The sequence below is a fragment of the Saimiri boliviensis genome, chromosome 1, assembly GCF_048565385.1.
Source record: "Saimiri boliviensis isolate mSaiBol1 chromosome 1, mSaiBol1.pri, whole genome shotgun sequence".
NCBI classification, from domain to species: Eukaryota; Metazoa; Chordata; class Mammalia; order Primates; family Cebidae; genus Saimiri; species Saimiri boliviensis.
The window spans coordinates 63,555,602-63,577,949 of NC_133449.1; the positions used below are offsets into that span (position 1 = coordinate 63,555,602).

At 47.5% G+C, this 22,348-nt stretch overlaps 1 protein-coding gene across 11 annotated transcripts in view; it reads left to right on the forward strand.

Annotated features, from left to right (window-relative positions):
- Positions 1–1,713: 1,713 nt before the first annotated feature.
- The window catches only part of DCTN1 (dynactin subunit 1), a 30,349-nt gene continuing 9,714 nt past the window's right edge, over positions 1,714–22,348 (forward strand). For 2 of the 11 annotated variants that reach the window (XM_003922590.4, XM_039479186.2), the window contains exons 1-9: positions 12,800–13,128; positions 14,897–15,142; positions 15,387–15,465; positions 15,674–15,708; positions 16,442–16,462; positions 18,859–18,876; positions 20,274–20,294; positions 21,483–21,674; positions 22,039–22,236. In XM_003922590.4, coding sequence (XP_003922639.1) covers positions 13,096–13,128; positions 14,897–15,142; positions 15,387–15,465; positions 15,674–15,708; positions 16,442–16,462; positions 18,859–18,876; positions 20,274–20,294; positions 21,483–21,674; positions 22,039–22,236 — 843 coding nt within the window. In that variant the 5' untranslated portion in view covers positions 12,800–13,095. Of the gene's footprint in view, positions 1,797–12,799; positions 13,129–14,896; positions 15,143–15,386; positions 15,466–15,673; positions 15,709–16,441; positions 16,466–18,221; positions 18,877–20,273; positions 20,295–21,482; positions 21,675–22,038; positions 22,237–22,348 lie in introns of those variants that run through there. The other 9 variants (XM_039479180.2, XM_039479183.2, XM_003922589.4 and 6 more) reach the window with 7 other exon arrangements.

Below are 22,348 nucleotides of genomic sequence, written 5' to 3' on the forward strand. Positions count from 1 at the left end.
TCACTGCAACCTCTGCCTCCTGGGTTCAAGCGATTCTCCTGCCTCTGTCTCCCAAGTAGCTGGGATTACATGCGCGCACCATCACACCTGACTAATTTTTTGTATTTTTAGTAGAAACAGGGTTTCACCATGTTAGCCAGGCTGGTCTCGAACTCCTGACCTCAGATGATCCACCTGCTTGGTATCCCAAATTGCCGGGATTACAGGCATGAGCCACTGTGCCCAGCCAAAATAATAATTATAAATATTTAGAAAATGAAATAGGGAAAAGAAGGGAGTAATAAAGGGGATATTCAATTCATCCCTTCTACTGCTTACCGCCCCCCATCAACTTTATGACTTTTTCAGTTTGTTTTAAATCTGAGATTAACTGAAATAAATATAAAATTATAAAAGTTATATTTCCAGCTCTTTACATGGATTAACTTAATCCTTCTAACAACCTAATGAGATAGATAGTATCATTAACATTCTTACTTTAACAAATAAGAAAACAGAGGCACAGAGAGGGTAGGTAACTGACACTAGATTTCACACAGAAAACTGCAGTTAGAATTAGAACCCAGGCGGGTGTGGTGGCTCATGTCTGTAATTCTAGCACTTTGGGAGGCCGAAGCAGGTGGATCGCTTGAGTCCAGAGGTTCGAGAACAGGCTAGGCAGCATGGTGAAACCCCCATCTTTACAAAACAAAACAAAACAAAACAAAATTAAAAAGACATGGTGGTGTGCACCTGTAGACACAGCTACTAGGGAGGCTGAGAGGTAGGAGGATCGTCTGAGCCCGAGAAATCGGGGCTGCAATGAGCCATGATTGTGCGTGCTACCAGACCCCAGTCTAGGCAACAGAGCGAGACCTTGTCTTTAAAAAAGGAAAAAGAGGGCCGGGTGCGGTGGCTCAAGCCTGTAATCCCAACACTTTGGGAGGCCGAGGCGAGCGGATCATGAGGTCAAGAGATCAAGACCATCCTGGCCAACATGGTGAAACCCTGTCTCTGCTAAAAATACAAAAATTAGCTGGGCGTGGTGGCGTGCGCCTGTAGTCCCAGCTACTCAGGAGGCTGAGGTAGGAGAATTGCTTGAACCCAGGAGGCGGAGGTTGCAGTGAGCCGAGATTGTGCCACTGCACCACTCCAGCCTAGCGCCTGGCGACAGAGTGAGACTCTGTCTCAAAAAAAAAAAAAGAAAGAATTTGAACCTATGTCTAAAATTTTAAAATGCCATTACGTAAATTTGTATTTTACGAATTCCATCATAAACGCATGAGAATGCCTGAATCCCCATATGACAGGTTAACACTGAGTTGCAGCAATATTTAATTTTCTCCCCCAGGCTAATGGAGGAGATACGGTATATGGTTTATTGCTATTGTTTTAATTAGCAGTTTAACACCTGCAAATGTTTAACCTTAACACTCCAGACCCTCTGCGTTTTCTCCCGTCCGCCGACAGGGGGCGCTCGCCACAACACGCCGATTTCTTATGGTCCTAATCGGCTTCACAGGCATAATGCGCGTGCGCACATCCTGTCCCAGGTGTCCAGCTTTGTGCCTGATCGATGTCTTCCCTGCTGCGCTCCGCGCGCAGTTTTCAGTCAGGGCGGGACAGCCGGAAAAGAGCGTTCTCTGGACCCGGAACGCCTCTGGGCCTCCGGGCCGAAGGGTTCTGGGAGGTCCTGGAAGTGTCTGGCGGCGAGTCGGGCAGCCCACAAGGGCAGTGAGGGCGGGGCCGGCCCCCAGAGTCTTGGGCGTCGGTCGCCGGTGCGGCCCGAGCTGGGCGCGGAGCCCCTGACAGTGCAGGTACGGAGGCGGCGACCCTGCCAACTGTCTGCTCCGCCGGCCCCCTACGTGTTCGTGAGGTTGCGGCAGCGGGCTGGGGATTCGGTGCTGGTCTAGGGCAAGGCACTGAGCCCGGTGTGCGGGGGGACTGGCCGCGATGGGCCGCATCGGGGGTGGGCGCCCGCCGGGGTCTGGGGGATCCGCCTGAGCGTTTGACCCGAGGCCGGTCTGACCCACCTCAGCTCTTCAGCAGAGTGACTGCGCCTTAGAGTTCCTTGAGAACTGCAAGGGTCTCCCCTCCTTTCCGGCGAGCGTCTGAGGCGCCCCTGGGTTCATACTGAGCCACAGGTTTCCTGTGGGCACATGGTTGAGAAATTCGTGTCAAACCGGGAAAAAAAAAAATCGTAAAGGACTCCAGCATGGGAGTCTGGCTATGGCTTGGTATGTGTGTGATACTACTCCTGGGGTCCGCCTTAGCTGGCAAGATAATCCTTGAAGTCATCTTGTGCATCTTATTTTCAGACAGAACCACAGCTAAATCACACACAGAAAGATCTCTGCTGTTTTTAGAGGCAGGGATTTGAAAACTTACCCTCATTTATTGCAGTGAGGAGAGCAGCAAGCCCGTGTTGACCACTCAATATACTTAAGGTACCGAGAGGCGAAGAGCTAGGAGGTAGAGATTGACATCCTTTACTCGATGTACTGCCAAAGTCTAAGTTAAGAGATGTTAAAAGAGATAATGATTATTTTTTAAAAGGCATTTTGTTCTCAAAAGCTTTTGGATAATTCGTGGTTAAACTTTACTACAGAATATTGCAGAGCCTTTAATATGCTGATAACATTTACCATGAATCTCCAACTGGTATGGTATGTAGAATTTGCAAATTTTACTAGGATATACTGTTATTCTTGGGTGATGCCTCTGGTTAACATTTGGAACCATTTGGGAATTGGAGTTCCAAAATTGGAAATTCAGGGTTTAGAAGAGGCAGCGTAGATCAGTACTTTTTGAATGTTAATGCCGTGCCCATGTAATGGGATCTCGTCACAGTACAGATTCTGACGGATTCTGCGTTTCTAACAAGTTCCCATGTGATACTAATGCTGCTGGCCCATGGAACACAATCTGAGTAGCAAAAGTGGAGATCACTGGATTGAAAGTTAGAGACCATGTTTTACGGAACAGACTGTGCTGCCTTGAGAGAGTCACTTCATCCTAAGATAGCAGTTTGGACTAGAAGATCTCTAACATTTCTTTCAGATTTAAAATTCTGTGAGTCTAGTCCAGTTACCCCTATAGTAGTTGAATTCTGTCTAAAATATTCTTGCCAATTTGGCAAATATTGCAGTTTGGCTTCAACATTTATAATAATGGGGAATTATCTACATATAAGGCATCTCATTTTATTCTTGGAATAGCTCAAGAAGGAAGTTCTTGGTGTTGCTGAAATACATCTCTGCAACTTCCATGCTGTTGATCCTAGATTATCTCTTAGTAATCAAACAGGAAAAAAAGTGTTACCCGCTTTTCTGAAAAGTTGACTCAACGTATTAGATGACAGCTGTGCCTACTATATGCCTATTTTAAGCGGAATTGTCTTTAACTTCTATTATGTTTAAGAAATTCCTTAAATTTGCCTTTGTTCTGTGTGGAGTGTAGTGGGGTTTTGGTTGGACTTTGAAGGATGGGTGTGGCTTGCAAGACTAGAAAATTATCCTAAGCAGCTGACAGTGGTGCAGAGATGAGACTGCATTTGTCAAATCCAGGATTGTTTGATTATAGTAAGAAATGAGAGATCAATGAAAGATATCAGGCAGATGGGTGCAGGGACCAAGCAGTATTTTAGCAGATGTATTTGTTTTACTGTGATTAAAAAGGTGGTTGGAACTGGGGCAGGAAGGAGGCAGGCACTGGATAGGCTTCACATAGCAATATTAGAAGATTTAGGTTGATGTTAATAATATTTATGTATAACACTTTACAGATTACAGAACTTTTCACAGGCATGATCTCATTTGATTTATTATTCCTGCGAGGTAGGCAGAGCAGCTGTTATGCTGTTTTACAGATGATATGCCAAAGAGAGTAAATGATTTGCCTTAGTTTTCAAAGCTATTGCATGGCAGACTGAAGTAATGATTGTCATAATGGAGGAGAAAGGAAAGGTGCAGGAGGCAGTACTAAGGACGAATTGATAAGTGGGGCCTTACTAACCACGAGGGCACAAAGGAGAAGAAATTGTTAGGGAAGAGTCAAAGTAGTTGGGTGAATCATACATAATACCATTGAAAACTGCCACTCTAGGTTTTACTCTGCCAGCTCTGTGATTGCTAGTAGCTGTTTGGAGTTATAGGTTGAGAAGGATTATAGTAGATGATTCCCGGTTTGGTTGGCTTGTCTATAGCTACTAGGTGATACTGGGGGACTTGGGCTATCTGTCCCATACGAAGGAAAATAGGAATTGGGTCCTCAGTGTCCCCTGAAGAGGTAAGAGATAAAATATTCACTGATTCAAATGTATATTAAAGTCCTTGCCATCCTAGAGACTCTGACTTTGGCTTTATATCATTTTACTTTTGAGATTCAGGCTGATATCAGTTGAATGTGGTCAAGGAACAGATTAGGTATTTAGTTTGGCCTCCCCATGGGCTTCACTACAACAGAGCATGGGCCCTTGCTGCCCCCAAATCCTCCTTAATGCTGTTTCCCAGGAGATCAGCACCTCACCTAGAGCTTTCTCCGTGGTTCTTTTGCCCTGGAAGTATACAAGATTGAGATTTAGCATCACTATCAAATTCCATAGAACCTAGAGCTGTTCCTGCACTTTTAGTTTCTCAGGCTCCTATCTGGAGTGGAAAGAGCCATGTTTACTGAGGCGGGGGGCAGGGGAGAAATGTATGTGTGCATGGACATGTGCACATGACTGGTAATTTCCCCAATGGCAGTGGTCTTCGAGTGGAGATACACTCCGGAAAAGCTGTCAGAGCCAATTTATATCCTGAGTGTGATGTTGGTACAGGCGTCTATTCAACGTTGAATGCCTTCTCTGTGCAAAGCACTATGTTGAGTGCTTAAATACTGAGATGGATAAAATCCTCTGTCCTGGAGGAATTCATAGTAGAGTAAGAAATGATATTTTAAATAAAATGTGGTATTTAAATGGAGATATGTCCCAAATGCGAGGGCAGAGGAGGGAATGGCTAGCTCTACATGGAGAAGTCAGGAGAGTCTTTAGGAAAGAGGTGAGAATTGGGCTGAGTCTTGAAGGATGAGAAGGAAGAACGGTTCTGGTGACATTTGTAATATTTGCAGATGCATAAGGGGAAAGGCAGATAGATCCACGTGGCTGGAATAAAAGATAACTTTGGTGGTTGATGTGACCGGATTCATAATGAAGCCACATTGTTTTATTTTGTTTGTTAGGAGATGGTGTATCACTATGCTGCCCAGGCTGGAGTACAGTGGCTATTTACAGGCAAGATCATCATGCACTACAGCCTTGAACTCCTGGCCTCAAGTGATCCCCCTTCTTACCCTCCTCAGTATAGGTAGGTCTGCAGGCTGGTGTGCCAGTTTGAGGCCAGTTTTTTTTGAAGACAGAGTCTCGCTCTATCACCTAGGCTGGAGTGCAGTGGTACCATTTTGACTCACTGCAATCTCCTGAATAGCTGGGACTATAGCTGCTACAGCTGGGACTACTCAGCCTCCTGAGTAGCTGGGACTACAGGTATATACCACCATGCCCAGCTAAATTTTTGTATTTTTAGTAGAGACACAGTTTCACCATGTTGGCCAGGCTGGTCTCAAACTCCTGTCCTCAAGTGATCTGCCTGCCTTGGCTTCTCAAAGTGCTGGGATTGCAGGTGTGAGCCACTGTGCCTGGCAAGGCCAGGTTTTTAATGGCCTGTAGTGCAGTGCTAAAAAGATTTCATTTTGTGGGCAGAGAAGCCACTGGAGGCTTTTAGGCAGGAAGATGACACGATTATATTTGGGGAAGCTAAAGTGGAAATAAACTGAAGGAGAGGAACCTAGTTCAGGGTCATTGGGGGTCTCTTTTAATATCATAGACATGGTTTAGAGCTGAACTAAGGATTAGGTCAGTGCAGATAGAGAGGACAGGATGAATCTGAGAGATTAGAGAAACACAATTAACCAGATATAATGACTGAATTGGTTGTTGAGAATAAGAGAGAGGGAGTGGTTGTGGATGACTCAGTTTTCTATTTTGAGTGGATGGTGTTGCCAGTAGCAAAGAGGTAATATAGAAGAGGATTTTTTTGGTGGGGGGTGGGGGAGATACCAAGTGTGTTTTGGGTCATATTGAACTTTAGGGCTCTGTGGCAGTTAGCAGACAGGGTGTTATATGAGTCTGAGGTTCAGAAGAGTTTCTATCTAGGGGTGGTAAGTATGGGTGATAGTTGAAGTTGTGGGAGTGGATGAGCTCTCCCAGGCATGCTTACAGAAGGCTGAAAAATGACAGAGGAGATGAGGATTGATGTGCAAGGGTAAGAGAGAATGTTGTCCAGGAAGCTAGGAAAGGAGAAAATTCTGGGAAAAGGATTGAAAAATCTCATTTGCTACAGGGAGGTCAAGTTGGGATGAGCTTCGGAAATGCATTTTGAGGTTATGTAGAACATTGTGGTCACCAAGGCTGTTTTTAAATGTGAGCAGCTTCAGTGCAGTGGTAGGGATGGAGCCAGATGGCAATGGATCGAGAAGTAGATAGGAAGTGAAGATAGAGATGTGTACTCACTTTGAATAGTTCAACAGAGAAAGGAAGAATACAGAATGATGGCAGCTTGTGGAGGAGGTAGCAGGGACTAGTTTTTCCTAGAAGAGCAGAGTCTTGTATATGGGTTTCCTGATGCCACGGAAGATCCAGTAGAGAGGGTGCAATGATGGCACAAGAGAAAAGATGATGCTAAATCAGGTCCTCAGAGGAGAGGGGAGGGGGTGGGCCCTGAAAAGAAGGGGATAGCGTTTAATTTAATGAGGAATGATGGAAGGAAGGAATTTAGGAAGAAGGAGCTAGTGACAGATGCATGCAGGTATATCTAAATTTACGGAGGAATTCTTACCTAATAGGGCCAGTTTTTTTTTTCAGCAAGGTTATCTGCTGAGAGATGGGGATGCTAGTGTTGGCTTGGGCAGGAGTAAGGACTTGAAAGTAGTAAAGGAAGCTTGAAACAACTGTTAAGAGGAAAGAGGGAGACAGTAGAATTGAAATAAGCTCCAAGATTGTTGAGTACCCTCTGAACTGAACTGAAATCCTATACTATAGGCCTCACCTTCATCTTTCTCATAATAATATTGGCTAACATTTATTGAGTGCCTTATATGAGGCACATTCTAAGTGCTTTTCAGGCATTCTTATGTGATTTTTACAGCAATCCTGTTAGAAAGTTATTGTTTTTATCTCTTTCTTCCAGAAGTGGAAATTGAGGCATGGAGGATTAGTAGTATTTGTATTTCATGAATCTCTTCTGCAGAAATGGATTCCTTCTCCTGAGGCATTGGAGAAGGCAGAAATTTAATCCCAATTCCCAGTTTCAGGACCCTGAGAGCCTAGAGCCTAGGGTTGCTAAGGAGGGAATCTTACCATGCCAGTTTGTGGGCATGACGGTGGCATGGAGGGGCAGGGCAGTGGGATCAGTGTTGCTGTCAGCTTTTGGCAACTACATAGGGAAACTCTGACATTCTTGAGTGATTTTCCAGCATCCTGACCAGAGAGACAAGTGACTGATAGTGATTGTCAGGTATTGTGGGCTGAGATTGTGTCACCTGAGATGGTAAATAACAAGAGAGACCTTGTCCCTGTTTCTGTCACCTAGAAAAAGAGAATTTTTTCTTGGCAGAGAGACGAGGCAGATCTAAAACCTTATATAATAACATTATGATTATTAACTCACCTTTTGTGTTTTCTCAGTTGGTGTGACAGATACAATTTGTAGGTGAGCTGTATACCTGACTTGAGTGAAAGGATAGAGTGATGGGATGGCATGGATGGAGGAGAAGCGGACTTACCTTTTCCTGCTGCAGCCACTGAAGCATCATCTCTGTGTCCTTCCTTTTGAGGTTGCTATGGATACGCCTTTGCATGGTGGTTTGAGGAGATTGATTTCCATTATGATCAGATGATGACGTGGGTTTAAAAAGAGAAAGGATGGAATGCTCTGCTTTTGGGGAGTGGCCGGCGAGCTGCCCAAAAGGCAGAGCCCAGTATAGCCGATGGGGCTGTGGCTTTGTTGGCTGCTTTGGCTTTTGCTGAAGTTGTGAAATGGTGCATCTCTCTCTTTAGAGCGCAGGCTCAGGCTTCCTGTCTACAGGGTCCTAGTGCTAGGAACTTGCTGGTTGATTCAGGGGGATAAATCATCAGGAACTTCAAACAGGCTAAGTAGGACTTCTGATACCTCTGAGAGGATTGTAGTTCTTGAGTACAGGGCTGAGTGCCTCTTGCTTTCCTTTATTAAAGATAAGTGAAGCATATAGCATAGCTTTTCTTCTTGACTCTTAGAGGTCTAGGCCTTTGGAGGTGGGCCTGGAAGTCACTGGATATTTCTCGGGGAGGGGAACATTTTGAGATGGAATAGAGCTGCATTCAGAGTGGGAGTGGGGTTGTAGACATTTCTGAGGATAATGAGGAGCTGGAGAAGTGAAGAAAGTCCATTGAGGGTGTAGGCCCTAACTGTATGAAATCTGTAAGGCAGATAGTGAGTAGGACCTGGGAACAAAAAGCTCTGTGCCCATTGTCTTCTGATGTCCTGTGGATATCTGGAATCCAGCTTTCCAAGCTTCCAGTCCCCCAGCCTCCATTTACCACTGAGGAAGCAGACATTTTCCCTCTCTGAGTCCTGAAGGACTTAGGTCCACACTTATCTCTTCTTCACTAGTGCTTTCAGACATGTATGGTTTTGCCTTGCTGTCGGTTTCAGACAAGTTCCTCTATGAGTGGGAAATCAGGGAAAGCACACAGTTGGGTTAGCCCAGGATCAAGATTTGATAAGATGAGACAGGAGGAGATCAAAGTATCAATGGATGCTGAGGTGCCAGTAAAAACAAGGTAGAAATGGTTCAGCCACGGGAGAAATGGTAGAGGTGGAAAAGAGGCTTTTCTGCGTCACTTTCTCCTTTTTAATTCCCCAAAATCTTCTTTTCCTATAATTTCCTGAAATTTCTCAAAGACTGTTGGCAACTTATTTATCAGACACAGAGATTTTTCCCTCCTCTCTTCCCATTTGTTTAGGTATTTTAGTGGTATTTAATATCATTGGAGAGGGAGAGGAAAATGGATTAGAAATACAAGAGGTGTCTGTCTCCTCCCTGGCTGAGGTAACATTAACCCAGGATTGTCCTATGGGATATGGGCCCGGGCCCAGTAATGCTGTGGGAGGAGCACCTACCTGTAGAGATATTCAGTGTGCCTCTCTGCCATTTTTTGGCTGTGAGACTTGGGTAAGTCATTTGACTTGTGAGACTCAGTTCTATCAATTGTAGAATGGAGAGAATGGAATCTGTTTTGGCTATATCACAGGTTCATGTTTGAAGGAGATAGTGAAGTACATGTATTAATAATATACCATTAAGTTTTCCCCAGAGAAGGCCCTAAGAACAGGGCCTAATTTTCTCTCTCTTAATATGTTGTTTCCCCTCCCATTTCTCAAATTCTGTTAATGTTTCAATTATTACATTTCTCATGCTTGAAAACTCCTGAGTTTATTTATTCATTGACTTATTTGTGCATTCATTGACCCATCCATTTATCCTTGCAACATTTGAGTTCCTACTGTATGCAAGTCATCATTGATGTTCCCTTAAAAGAATGAATGAACATGTTTTCTTCCATTTCTTGAGCACACATTGTGTTAAATGCTTTACTTAAATCTTATTTAATCTTCAAAGTGTCCCTGTGAGGTAACATTATTTTTTCCTTTTTGCAGTTGAGGTAACTGAGGCTCAGAAAGTTAAATATCTCCCTCAGAGGTGAGGAAATAAGAGAACCAAAGGTGTATTCATGTCTGCCTCCAGAGCCCATGCAGGCCCACTGCCTGTTTCCTCATGTCTGATCTATTACAGGGCCTTTTCAGGGCTTTTTTTAGTGCTGTCTCTGAATTGGCCTCTTTATTCTCTCTCTCCTGATCCTGGTTCAGACCTTCCTTACCCTGTGTTCATTATTGCAGCAGCCTTCTTGCTGTTATTCCTGTCTTTGCCGTTTGCTCCTGCCTGCACTCCATCCTGCAGGTGTCATCAGTTTGATCTTCCTAAAATAGTTTTCAATATGCAGTCTCCTGCTCAGGAACAAGACTGCCTTCCTGTTATTATTGGATCAAGTCCATCTGTGTCTGCCAGATGTTAAACTCCTTGCCTTCCCACAGTTACCTCTGTTTATCTATTCAATAAACATTTGACCATGAGCTACTTACTGGCTGTTGGATCATAAAGAGGAAAAGGTATGTAGCTTCAAAAGGCTTGTAGTTTGATAGAATAACTCATCTAGTATTCATCACTTCAGCTAAGCTAGTGTTCTCTACTATTCCCTAGTCAAGCAAAGTTATTTCTGTCTCTTCATACTATGTTCACAACTTATAGGACTTTGTAGGCCTTTCCACATATTTATTGAAATCCCCATAATTCAAGGCATGCTTAGGTACCCCCTTTCTTTCTAGTTTACCTCTCTCCTGTCTATAATTTATTATAGTATTTATTGTGTAGATGTATATACCATTTAGTATCATGACACGTAATTCTTTGCACTTCTTTAATTTCTCTATTTTCTACAAGGTACTTTTTTGTTTTTTCCAAGTCTTACTCTGTCACCCTGGCGGGACTACAGTGGTGAGATCTTGGCTCACTGCAACCTTCACCTCCCAGCTTCAAGCGATTCCATGCCTAAAGCCTCTCAAGTAGCTGGGATTACAGGCATGTGCCACCACACCCAGCTCATGTTTGTATTTTTAGTAGAGATGGGGTTTCGCCATGTTGGCCAGGCTGGTCTTGAACTCCTGGCTTTAAGTGAGCCACCTGCCTTGGCCTCTGAAAGTGTTGGGATTACAGGCGTGAGTCACTGTGCCAGACCTACAGGGTACTTTTATATGCTTTAGCTTATTTGAACCTTATAATACTGATATAGATATGGCAGATATTATTTCCATTTCATAGGAAAATAAATTCCAAGAAGTTGGGGGACTGTTGATACCTATGCAGCTAGTGAGTTGTAAATTTTTAGATCTGAGCTCTTTTGAATCTTTGAAGGCAGTGTGGTCTACAGGAAGACCACGGCCTTAGAAGCCTAGAGATGTTTGTGGTAATGGTGAGGCATAGTAGAAAGCACAGAGGGCTCTGGGTCAGGTTGGTTCCAGTTTTGGCTCTACTCCTCACAATCCGTGTAACTTCAGGGAAGTTGCTTAGTTCTCAAAGCCTCAGTTGCCTTGTCAGCATCATCATCCCTGGCCAGCCTCTCAATGGGGCTATTGTAGTGTCTATATATGATGACATTGTTTTGAGCTAACTTTTATTTAGAACTTATTAAATACCAGGCAGTGTCTGAATGCTTCATATGGATTATCTTAGCTAATCCTCACAATACCTCTCTGAGATACGTTCTTTGTTACTTCTCTATTGACAGATGTGGAAATTGAGGCATAGAGATGTTAAGTAACTGGACCAAGTTTATGTAGCTACCAAGTGGTAAAGCCAGGAAAGTAGCGTGAGTCTAGAACCAGTACTCAACCATGGTAAAATGTATTCTTTTAAGGTATCCTATAGACTTTAAAGTGCACCAAACATGTGATGTCCAGGCTGCAAGGACATGCCTGGCCCTGGCCATCTGTGTAATGGTGAATAGGAAAGGGAGGGGGCAACATGAAGATTCTGCAGGGAGGAGAGAGATGATTTCCCAGGACTGAAGATATGGAATTGTGTTTTGGGCCATATTTCTGAATGTTGGCTATCATTGTACTGTTGGGCTACTGGCCTATCTTAGAGGGTAGAGTGGGGTGAAGTCACTGTTCTGCCAGTGAAGTAACCCCAGTGCAGAAAAGACAGGTGTCACTAGGCCCAAGGCAACTAGATCCATACCATACCCAGTGGAGCCATAGGTCAGACCCCAGGCCAACCTTATTGGCTGTGTAGGGTCAGGGACCCTGGTCTGTTAGTTCCTAGCCCATGATAGATGTGTAAGTGAATGAAAGCAGTATGGCTAGTCACTTGGAGACCTCTCATTAGAATGCGTAATCTTATTAAATTAAACAATTTTAATTATAAATGTAATGCATGGTTATTGAAGAATTTTTGTGAAATACAGAAACACAGAAAATAAATCATCTCATTGGGTCTGAGATGCTAGGAGGCAAGGCCAAGGGTACAAGGGGCAGATGGCTGAGGTGGACTGGGCCTTGTGCTACAAGAGTAAAGAAGGCTCTCTGCTTTTGACTATACTGCCTTTAGTAGTCGAGTTGAGTCTGATATTCTTGGGGTTTACAACCTGGTCCCTTGTAACAACCATGAAGGATAAAGAGTGACTGTGGCAACCTTTGCCAGCCTCGTCAGGGGGGCTGGCTTGCTTTGCTATGTGTGTGAAGTTGCCTTCATTACTGCCCTTCCCTTGCTGCCTGATTGGGCAGGGCCTGTCTCCTCTGGCTCAGTGTGAGGTTGAAATACAAGCCCTAATCACGTGAATTTGGACCCTGAGTCCAGAGTTTGGAGAGGGAAGGGAGAGAGAAGAGCACCAGAAAGGTGGATGGAGAGATCCTTATATTTGCTTTGTGGAGGCCCTAGGCAGCTGATCACTTTGAAGTGTCACTTGATGCTTATGGGCCTGCTGAGGCCTTACATCCTGGGGGAGAAGGGAACAGTAATGGTGAGTGGGTACAGACTAGGATGAACTGTCAAGACTGCTCCCAGCCCTAGGACAGTGTACTATAGATGTGAGTGCTGAGTGTCTGTGGCGTGGGCCCAACCCTTAGTCTCTGGCCCAGGTGAAGCAGGGGGGCACTAGGACCCAGAGGCTAGCACGGTTCCTGACAAGTCTAGAGCAGCACTAGCGCAGAGTGAGACTCATCAGCTGGCAAGCAGGATTCTGTGTCTCTGGGTTCAGGAATCCTCGGGCAGCAGAGGGGACTTGCTCCTTAGCCCCCATCACTGCCCCCACCCCTACCCGTGTAGGCCACCTAGTGAGGCCCATGGACTGGGGAGGGCTGTGCCTGACGACTCCTGTGTCCCTCCATGAGGGCCCAGCGCCCTGACCCTCCTGCCTAGGTTTCTACCTTTTCTCTCTGTCTTTGGCCAGCTGGGGGAGGGGGTAGAGGCCGGGTGAGCAACATGGCACAGAGCAAGAGGCACATGTACAGCCGGGTAAGTGGCCCTAATCTGGGATGGCCCTGGAAGGGCTGCTGGGGAAGGCCTGGGTGCCTGTGGACATCATTGCTGTGGGGGCTGGGGAGATAGGCTGGAGCTCAGCTGGGGGCACTCAGACTGTGTTTTCTGAGGAGCCCTTAAAGCCCTGGTGATATATGGCTGGACAGGCTTCCCTTTTCAGAGTTGAGCCCTATATGGGGACTAGCAAGGCCTGGCCTCTCACTCTAATTGGCCCCCATTACCAGGGATTCCTGAGGGAGACCAGGCTATCCTGGGGACTCAGAATGGGGATGATGGGTCAGAGAGGTCTTACAGTGAAGCCCTTCCTAAGAGCTGCTTTGTTATATGTTACTTGCTTTCTTTCTCTTCTGAGATTGAATCTGTAGCTACTGTTGTGGCCCCCTGGTTCTGGGAGGCTTATTGGGGTTGGAAAGTGGGGGAATCTTTGGCTTTGTATTCAGCCTTTTATGTCACTGGCAATTCCTTTTATTGTCAGGTCCATGAGAGCCATACTGCTGTCCCAGGTGTGATTTGGGTCCTGGAGCCTCTGGGAACTATATCCTCGCCCTCCTGGATGAGCTCTTTGGGGAAGGGAATTAGGCAGTGACAGGCTGGGAGGTGTCCTGGCTCTTCTTGGCTATGCCAGAGCTCCCTTCTGAAGCTATTATAAATGGGAGTATCAGAAAGGACCTCCATAGAGTCTTTAGGATGATGGTATCACTTCATTATGCCTCATTCATCTGTTTGCTGCAAGGCCCCTGGTTCATGGAGTTGCTATTGATAAAAGTGACTTAAGTGTAATTTTCTTCTAAAGCTTGGGCCTATTTGGGACCTAATTTTGTATTGTGTTCAGTCATCATGGGTGTGCCAGAGGCTGAGAGCTGTCCAAGGACAGTGCCTTAGTCTGTTCTTTTCCTTTGCCCATCTGTAGGGTGATAAACCATTCATTTGGACCACCGAACAGAGTCTTGGGGACAGAGTGAGGGGTAGATCCACCCAATTTACTTGGCCTGTGTTTTCCTTTTTATAGCACCATAGCATGGAAAAGAATCTCCAGAGCTTGCAGGTAGAGAGTTAACCAAACAAGACTCAGGCCAGGTAGAAAGGAGTTGGATGGTTGAATGGGCTGTGGTGAGGCATCTGGGGTATCATAGTGGGTATGTGGATGGGGGTGGGAGGAGTCAGATCAGGAAGGAGAGGTGAAGACTTAAGGGTCTGGAAGGAGGCACAAGTATGTGCCTCTGACAGGATGAGGCCTAAGAAAACCATTTGAAACACAGAGGAGACAAGTGACAGTGGAAAGGGAAACAGGATTCTGTAGGGTCACCCACTGAATTGCCTGTCTTTCCAGCTCAGGCTCTTGAGTCAGGGCATTGGGTTGTGGGGAGCCTGGTCTAAACTGAGTTATTTGCTTGAGCTTAATTCCCCTCCTGAGAGGAGAAATAAGAAGGCAGTGTTTCTGAGAAAGCAGCCATGTGGTGACATTCACAGACTGATCAGTGAATTCTGATTTGTTATAAAATTTAAATATAAATGCTTAAAAGTTCTAGCAGATTCCAGAGGATTTGGGCAAGTCTTAGAACATCGCTGACATTTTTTCAAAGGGAAGTTTGGGGGTCCACCCAATCCTGCATATGGGGTTTAGGAAAATGACTCTGGTTATTTTTCAGTCCAGCATCCTGGCTGAGACATTTCTTATACATGAGGATGCCACCCTTGATCTGAGGCCTCTAACTGTCTATGTTTGCTTGTATCTTTCTTTCAGACGCCCAGCGGCAGCAGAATGAGTGCAGAGGCAAGCGCCCGGCCTCTGAGGGTGGGTTCCCGTGTAGAGGTGATTGGAAAAGGCCACCGAGGCACTGTGGCCTATGTTGGAGCCACGCTTTTTGCCACTGGCAAGTGGGTAGGCGTGATTCTGGATGAAGCAAAGGGCAAAAATGACGGAACTGTCCAAGGCAGGAAATACTTCACTTGTGATGAAGGGCATGGCATCTTTGTGCGCCAATCCCAGGTACTCATGCCCTTCTTCTGTGTGTGTGCATATCTGTTGCATGTGCAGCTGTGTTCGTACTTCCTTTTCCTGAGCATAAGCATAAGCCTCTGGTTGGGAGAGTGGAAGGTAGTGGGGGAGGGAAGATTGGAGATCCATTCTTAGAGAAGCTGCCCTGGACTCTTGACTTGCTTGAGGCCTGGGGAGGGACCCATATTACAGCCATCCTTGATCTGGCTATATTGAATCTATTCTGTGGCCTCAGATCCAGGTATTTGAAGATGGAGCAGATACTACTTCCCCAGAGACACCTGATTCTTCTGCATCAAAAGTCCTCAAAAGAGGTAACAACCACCAACTTACAGTTGCCTCCTCATATCCAGGAGGAGTCCCCAGAACTTCTCCTCATAACATGGGTCCACAGTGGATCCTAAGATTTTTTTTTTCCCCATCACCACCATATTCCCTTATATCTCCCCAACCCAACCGTGATGTTCTCTGCCCCTACCTCTCTATACGAGTACACACTTTGTCTCTGTTTGCTTTCTACAGAGGGAACTGATACAACTGCAAAGACTAGCAAACTGGTGAGTGGTTTGGGGGTGAGAATGGGGAGTAATAGAGGGAGGGGAAGGAGAAAGATGGGGGATACCCAGTGCTAGGCAGGTAGAAGCAGTAGGTGAGTCTGAGTTGCCTTCTAGTCTCTCCAACTACCCTAAGAAGGAGACTTTCTTTTTTTTTTTCACCTGGATGCAGGTGGGCTAAGACTGAAAAGAACATTAGCCAAGAAGGAGGCTTTCTGGGGATGAATTGCTGCATTAGAGTTACAGTTAAGGTGGTAGAAGGGAAAAACTCATAGGCTCTAGAAGTTCAGGGTCAAATGAGATTGAGCTGAGGGTGACAGGAAACACAGGTCTGACCTCAGTAGTGTAGTCAACTTCTACCTTTTGGTACCCAAAGATGACAACATCTAAAGGGTCTCAGGGTAAAGTTAAGGTAGAAGGTAGAGGAAGTAGGAACTTCCCTGTTCACAAATGAATGGCAAGGAGCTGGGCCCTCCGCCTCCTGTTTTAAGCTATATGCAGAGGGTGCATCCTAGTTCCTCCCTGCCACTCTGCAGTGTGTGTGTGAGGTGGGGCTGCAGACTCTGCAGCTTCTCTGGGCCAAGGTGTGGACATCCTGGAAGCTGATCTTTGAGGGACTGCTCATCGCACCCTGACTCCCCCTACTCTCACCTAACCTGTGTATGCCTCAGTTGGTCTTAACACCTATGTCTGGGACATCTGTTCTCTAACTATGCCCTTCCTACTCCTCATGCAGCGGGGACTGAAGCCTAAGAAGGTGGTGTGTTAACTCTTTGTGCCTGGGTGGGTGGGGGCCATGAGCCCCCTCCCCAGCTGTCCTGCATGTCCTTGGACTGCTGCATGCATGTGTGTGTGACCTTGGGCTGGGATGGCCAGAGGAAATGGTGGCCTTGGCTTTCAGAGTTCCTTTGAAAGGTGCAAGAACATCAGGCTCAGTGTCCAGGCCCAGGTAGCATCCCTCATTAGGGATGATTCTCTCTGCCCCAGGACTCCAAGTCAAGATTCCCAAGTCAAAAACCGTAAGCATTTGACTGTAAATAGCAGCAGCGTGAAATAGATCATTTACTGGGTTACAGTGCATACTCACTTAGCCTGAGCTTGGAAGATCATGGAAGGATAGACTGGGGAAATGGGGTTGAGGAAGGTACCAAGTGAGGGGTTTTGCAAGGAGATGGGAAGTCAGGGAACAGAGCATAGAAAGAACAGTCCCGAGTTGGAAAACCTAAGAGCCTTCATGTGCCTGCCTCTGGATGGGCACTGCCATAAATATCCCCACACCCTGCAACTCTGCCCCATCAGTCTATCCCTGCCTCCTCCTCCTTCTGGTGGTGTGGCTGAGGCCTGCCTCCTACCCCTTGCAGCCTTTCATTAACCATCATTGGAGTGGGACTCAATTGTGCCACCTCTCTTCCCCACCACAGACTACTCTTTAAACTCTTAGATCACTGCCATGACCACTTCCTCATACCAGACCCTGCCTTGGGCCTGTGCCCAAGTTGTCTTTGACCTGCATGTGCCTGTCTGGCCTGTATGTATTGTTCTGTATGTACAATTCTGTGATTTCCTTGTCATCAGCCTATCTTAGGCTTTTCTGACATTGCATGGAGAGCTGCTGGATTGGGGCTGTGGGAGGGGAGAGGAAAACATTTCCTTTTCAACTCCTGATTGGTGATGGGTCCTCACTTTGGAATCTTGCCATGGTAGAGACCACATGCCAGTACTTGCTTTGGGTGCTGGCTCCTAGTAGGAATGGGGATATAAGGAAAATACTGCTGTGAAGGATTCTAGGCTCATTTCAGAGTCATAGAAACTTGTCTTTGTCCTTTGACTATTGTCTCCTGGTTGGGACTTACATTTCACCTCAGGCCTTGAATAGAGAAAAGCATGAAACTATGGTCTGCTATTGATGGCGTTCTGGCCACAGCCTGGTCTAACCCTGGGCTGGGGCTCGAGCAATGCCCAAATTTAGGGGCTTTGGTAGCTGCCTGGGGAAATGTGGCAAAGCCCAGCCTAGGCCACTCCTGCTGCCCTTCTGCGCTCATGTTGGAAAGTGTCAATCAGACAGTTGAGTACCCTAACCCCTAGGCACCCCTGTCGTCCTATTCAGTGGTTTTTTCAAAGCAGATCACTTAGCCTAGGGCCCCTGCTCTCACCCATGTGGATCAGGGAGCTGGTTCCAAAGCGAAAGAATGTGCTTTGACGGGAAAGACAGAAGAAAACTCAGATGTCTCTGCAAAGCACTTAGTTCTTTTTGGAAGCCCTTTAAAGACAGGCTTTAACTTGTCTACAACCAGGGGATGGCTAGTTATTAGAGCTGCTGCCACCCAGATGCGTGTTCTCCAGTATTTCTTAGTCACTCTGTGTGCTCCTCAGAGCTGAGGCCTGTTGCTAGAGGGGCACTCTAGATGTGTGTGCCAGATAAGAGACCGTAAAGGTGTTGCCAGGGTGTATAAGATATATAAGTGGAGTTAATGGGGCTGTGGGTGGGTGTGGTGGGGAGAGTGTGAGTAGGAGAGAGACTGCTGGAGCAGAGAGGCCCTGTGTCCCTGCCCAGTGATGCTCTGGCCCCATAGAATGCCATTTCTGGGATAGCCCCTGGCCCAGTTTTTTGGATCGCACTCTTGGGGGTGGGCAAGGGAGGGAACGGAGGAGCCAGAACCTGTTCTTTGGAGAAAGAAGCAAGACAATCTCTGCGCATGATCGTCATGAGGAGGAGGAGCCAGCAAAGCCCTAGATGGTTGCTAGGTGACTGAGGAGCAGTGGCTCCACCCCCATGGAGCAGAGGAGGGTGGGTGCATGACGTCAGGTGGAGCTGGTGCTGCGGCCACTGAGGCTGCCATCAGCCTAAGCTGGTGAACTGGGCCAGGCACCGCTCTGGTGCCTGCCGGAGCCTGGCGATCCCGCTGCACATCTGCGGGGGCCTCTGTGTCAAAGTGGCGGCGGTTTGCAAGCTGGGAAGCTGCCGCACCGGGAAGCTGAGGCTGCATTGTTGGGATTTGATGCACTAATCTCCTGTCTCCGCCGCCTTTCCCTCTGTTCGGTCTTTTGCCCTCCCTCCCTTCGTCTGTCCTTCCTCCGTGTGTTTGTCTATCCTCCTCTGTCCCTCCTCTTTCCTCTCCTTGCTTTCTTTGGTTTTCTGCAATGATGAGACAGGCACCGACAGCCCGAAAGGTACTATTGCTTGCTCTGGTCCTGCTGCTGGGTTGCCAGGGCAATGGTGGCAGCAGGCTGCTGGGGTGGGGGTGGGGGCTGATTGACTTCATCTGCCTACCTGGACAGGGGAGGTGGGTGAGAACGAAGGTGGGGTTAGGGAGAATTGTGTGTCACCACTATGCCCCACACCCTGGGTATTTGCTTCCTGCCTTGCCTGCTTTTGGCTTTAAGTCTGTGTTCCAGACCTTATACCCAGTGGTCTCACAGGCTTGGGCTTCAGGCAGCCTGTACTGCAAACCGGCTCTGCGAGGGTTTCCTGTGGTAGAACCTAGGGAAGCAGGCCCAGGTATCTCAGTGCCTCCAACAGGCCTGCCTGCCTCACCCAGCCTTTGCTAGAATACTGCTCGGTTGTCCTCCCTGCATCCCCCAGTCCCCAGGGTTTATATCAGGGCACTTTACCAGGGTAAATTCTAGGAATGGGGACTGTAGAATAGTTTTTGACCCACAACTATGAAGTTTAGTCCAGGGGAGGAGGGGTGAGAATTGGTTTTCTTGGCCTCAGTATATCCTGGAAATAGGGCCCAAGCCAAATCTTGTCTCGGCTAGAGCAGTGAGATACTGGGTAGCAAGAACACTATTTGGAAATTGAAGTTAATTGTCTGCTTACCACTTTGCAGTAACCTGAAGGGTTTCGAGATTTGGTTTAGGGCTGTAGTTTCTCTGTGCTGCTGCCCACCCCCACCTCCTTTCCTATAGTTGGGTGGGGTTACTTTGCTGAGCTCTGGGCTTCTGTTAATGGAATAGTCATGGTCCTGACACCTGAGCCCTCTTCCCTAATGATCGGGACTGCTGCAGGATCTGGTTCTGGGGAAAGGGGTTACAGGGAAGGAGAACAGCAGTGTTGATCTGATCTCCCATTTCTGGGCTTAGATTACCCTTGTCACATGAGGTTTCTAGGGATTTCCGTATAGAGTCTAGCACTTGAAGGAAGAAGCTGACCTGGGAAAGTCCTTGGGAGTGGTGACTGGGTGGGGCCTCTGGCTCTGGACTGGAGTGAGAGAGATCTTTCGCAGGAGGACTGGTCTCTCGAGACCTTCTCACTAGCTGCTTCCTTGTTCTATGGCTCAGCCTAGAGATGGACATCTGGGATTTCCAGGGTGTCTGAAGGGGTGAGGCTACAAGGGTTGGACAAGGGTGGGAGCAGGAACCAAGGAGAACAGGAATTCTGGGTTCCTGAAGTAGGAACACGATTGTTTACTGAAGGGAGAAGGGGATGGGATGGGGAAGGGTGGCAAACTGTAGCCCCATTCCTGTTACTACTTCTGCTCTCATTGCTGTCCCTTTTGGTGTCTGTCTTTCTGCCATTTTCCTTTCTTTCCTGACTTCTTCTCTTCTGGCTCCTGTTGCCTGCCCAGACCACAACTCGGCGGCCCAAGGTGAGAAAACAGGCCCCTATGTGAGCCACTGTTGAGTGTACACACACACTTCGGGCATGTGCATGTATGAGGGCGTGTGTATGAGCAAGTGAAAGCTGGTCACAGTGCACCCTGGGTTCTCTTCAGAGGGAAGGGGGGTTGGCGGCGCTGGCAGGCCCGTCCTAGGGAAAATGACTTGGCTTTTAGGAGGTTGTCTAAGCCAGTAGCTTAAATGCAAAAAAGAAATGAAATGGGGTTGTGGTTAATCAAAGCAGGCTTTTTGAACAAGGGAATTTTGACCAGTTTTGAGGGAAGGGATTGGAAGAGAGATGAAGAACTTGGCAGTGTAAAATGTCAGGCGATAAGGAGGTAAGTGCATCTGTGACAGGCTTTGGGTGGGGATGTCTGAGGATTGCACATGGTCTCTGAGTGTCAGCCCACTGGGAGAGCTTGGGGCTCAACACTTTGAGAGAGCACATTGACAGACCTGTCTGCTCCAGGGCTTGAGCTTCAGGGCAGCTTCTCTGCCCACCTCCTCCCCTGCCCCACAGAGGCATGAATAGTGTTACTGGATCAGGGGAGATGACAGAAGGGTTGTTTCAAGGGGCAGTTTGGGGTACAACTTTCACCTTGGCCCTTTTAACCTGCAGGGTCCCCTGAAATAGACTAAGGGAGATTCAGCTTGACTTCCAAAGAGCAGAGAGGGCTTACAGGGATAGAGAGCCTGGCACCCCCACTTTTGGCCCAGCCTTCTCTGGGAATTACATTGTACTTTTTCCATCTGGGGGAGGAGGGCGTAGACTAGAGCAAGGATGGGACTGAGAGTATTAAGATCACAAGTGGGCCGTAGACAGGGGTTCTAGGAAATAACGGATTCTACTCTTAAGGATAGTGCCAGAGTTAGGAGGAATGTGGGGTCAGTGCCAAGGGAGGAACCTTATAATCTTATGTCTTTCTCTATCTTTTCCTCCCTCTCTTCTCTGCCTCCTCTCTCCCTGTCCTTTGTCACTGTCTCTCTCTGCCTCTCTGTATCATCTTCCCTGTCCCTTTCATTCTGTTTCTGTGTTCTCACTGTGCTTTGATACTCTCTTTCTGCTCTTTCCCTTCCCTGTCTCCTTCCCTTGCCGTATTCTCATATTCTGTTTCTGTTCCTCTTACCACCCCTATCCTCTGCTCTGTTTCTGGTCTGCCTCAACCCTCTCTGAGTAGCCCACCCGCCCAGCCAGCACTGGGGCGGCTGGGGCCAGTAGCTCCCTGGGCCCCTCTGGCTCAGCATCAGCAGGTGAACTGAGCAGCAGTGAGCCTAGTACCCCTGCTCAGACTCCACTGGCAGCACCCATCATCCCCACACCGGCCCTCACCTCTCCTGGAGCAGCACCCCCACTTCCTTCTCCCTCCAAGGTAAGGACTGGGGTTGGGTAAAGGAGAATCAAGACACCCAGGGGCCTGTTGCTACCCAGCTACGGCTGGGTCGTGAAAATTTTCTGGGGTTGGCAAAGACCCAGAACTTGGATCAGAAAGCCTGAGGACATAGCCTGTGGATGTCTTGCTACTGACTGGGCCACCCTTTCCTTTCTTGCCCTTATGCCATACTTTGCCCGTATACACCGTGCCATGGTTTCCTCTCAGATGTTTGTATGCCACTGAGTATTGGCTGCCCTGGGGTGGGGTGATGTTTGCATACTTTCTTGTGTTCTTTGCCCCAGCTCAGTGTTGGAGAGGAGGGGTCTGGCTGTGTACAGACCATGAGGCCTCTCCTTTGCAGGAGGAGGAGGGACTAAGGGCCCAGGTGCGGGACCTGGAGGAGAAACTAGAAACACTGAGGCTGAAACGGGCAGAAGACAAAGCAAAGCTTAAAGAGCTGGAGAAACACAAAATCCAGCTGGAGCAGGTGCAGGAATGGAAGAGCAAAATGCAGGAGCAGCAGGCAGACCTGCAGCGGCGCCTCAAGGAGGCGAGGAAGGTTTGACTCTGGATGCAGTGGGTGGCTGGGGTGGCCTGAGACCCAAGGAAGCATGCTGGAAACTAGATTGGAGCTGGAGTCTAAAGCACCCTGTGAGAAAGGGAGGCATGGG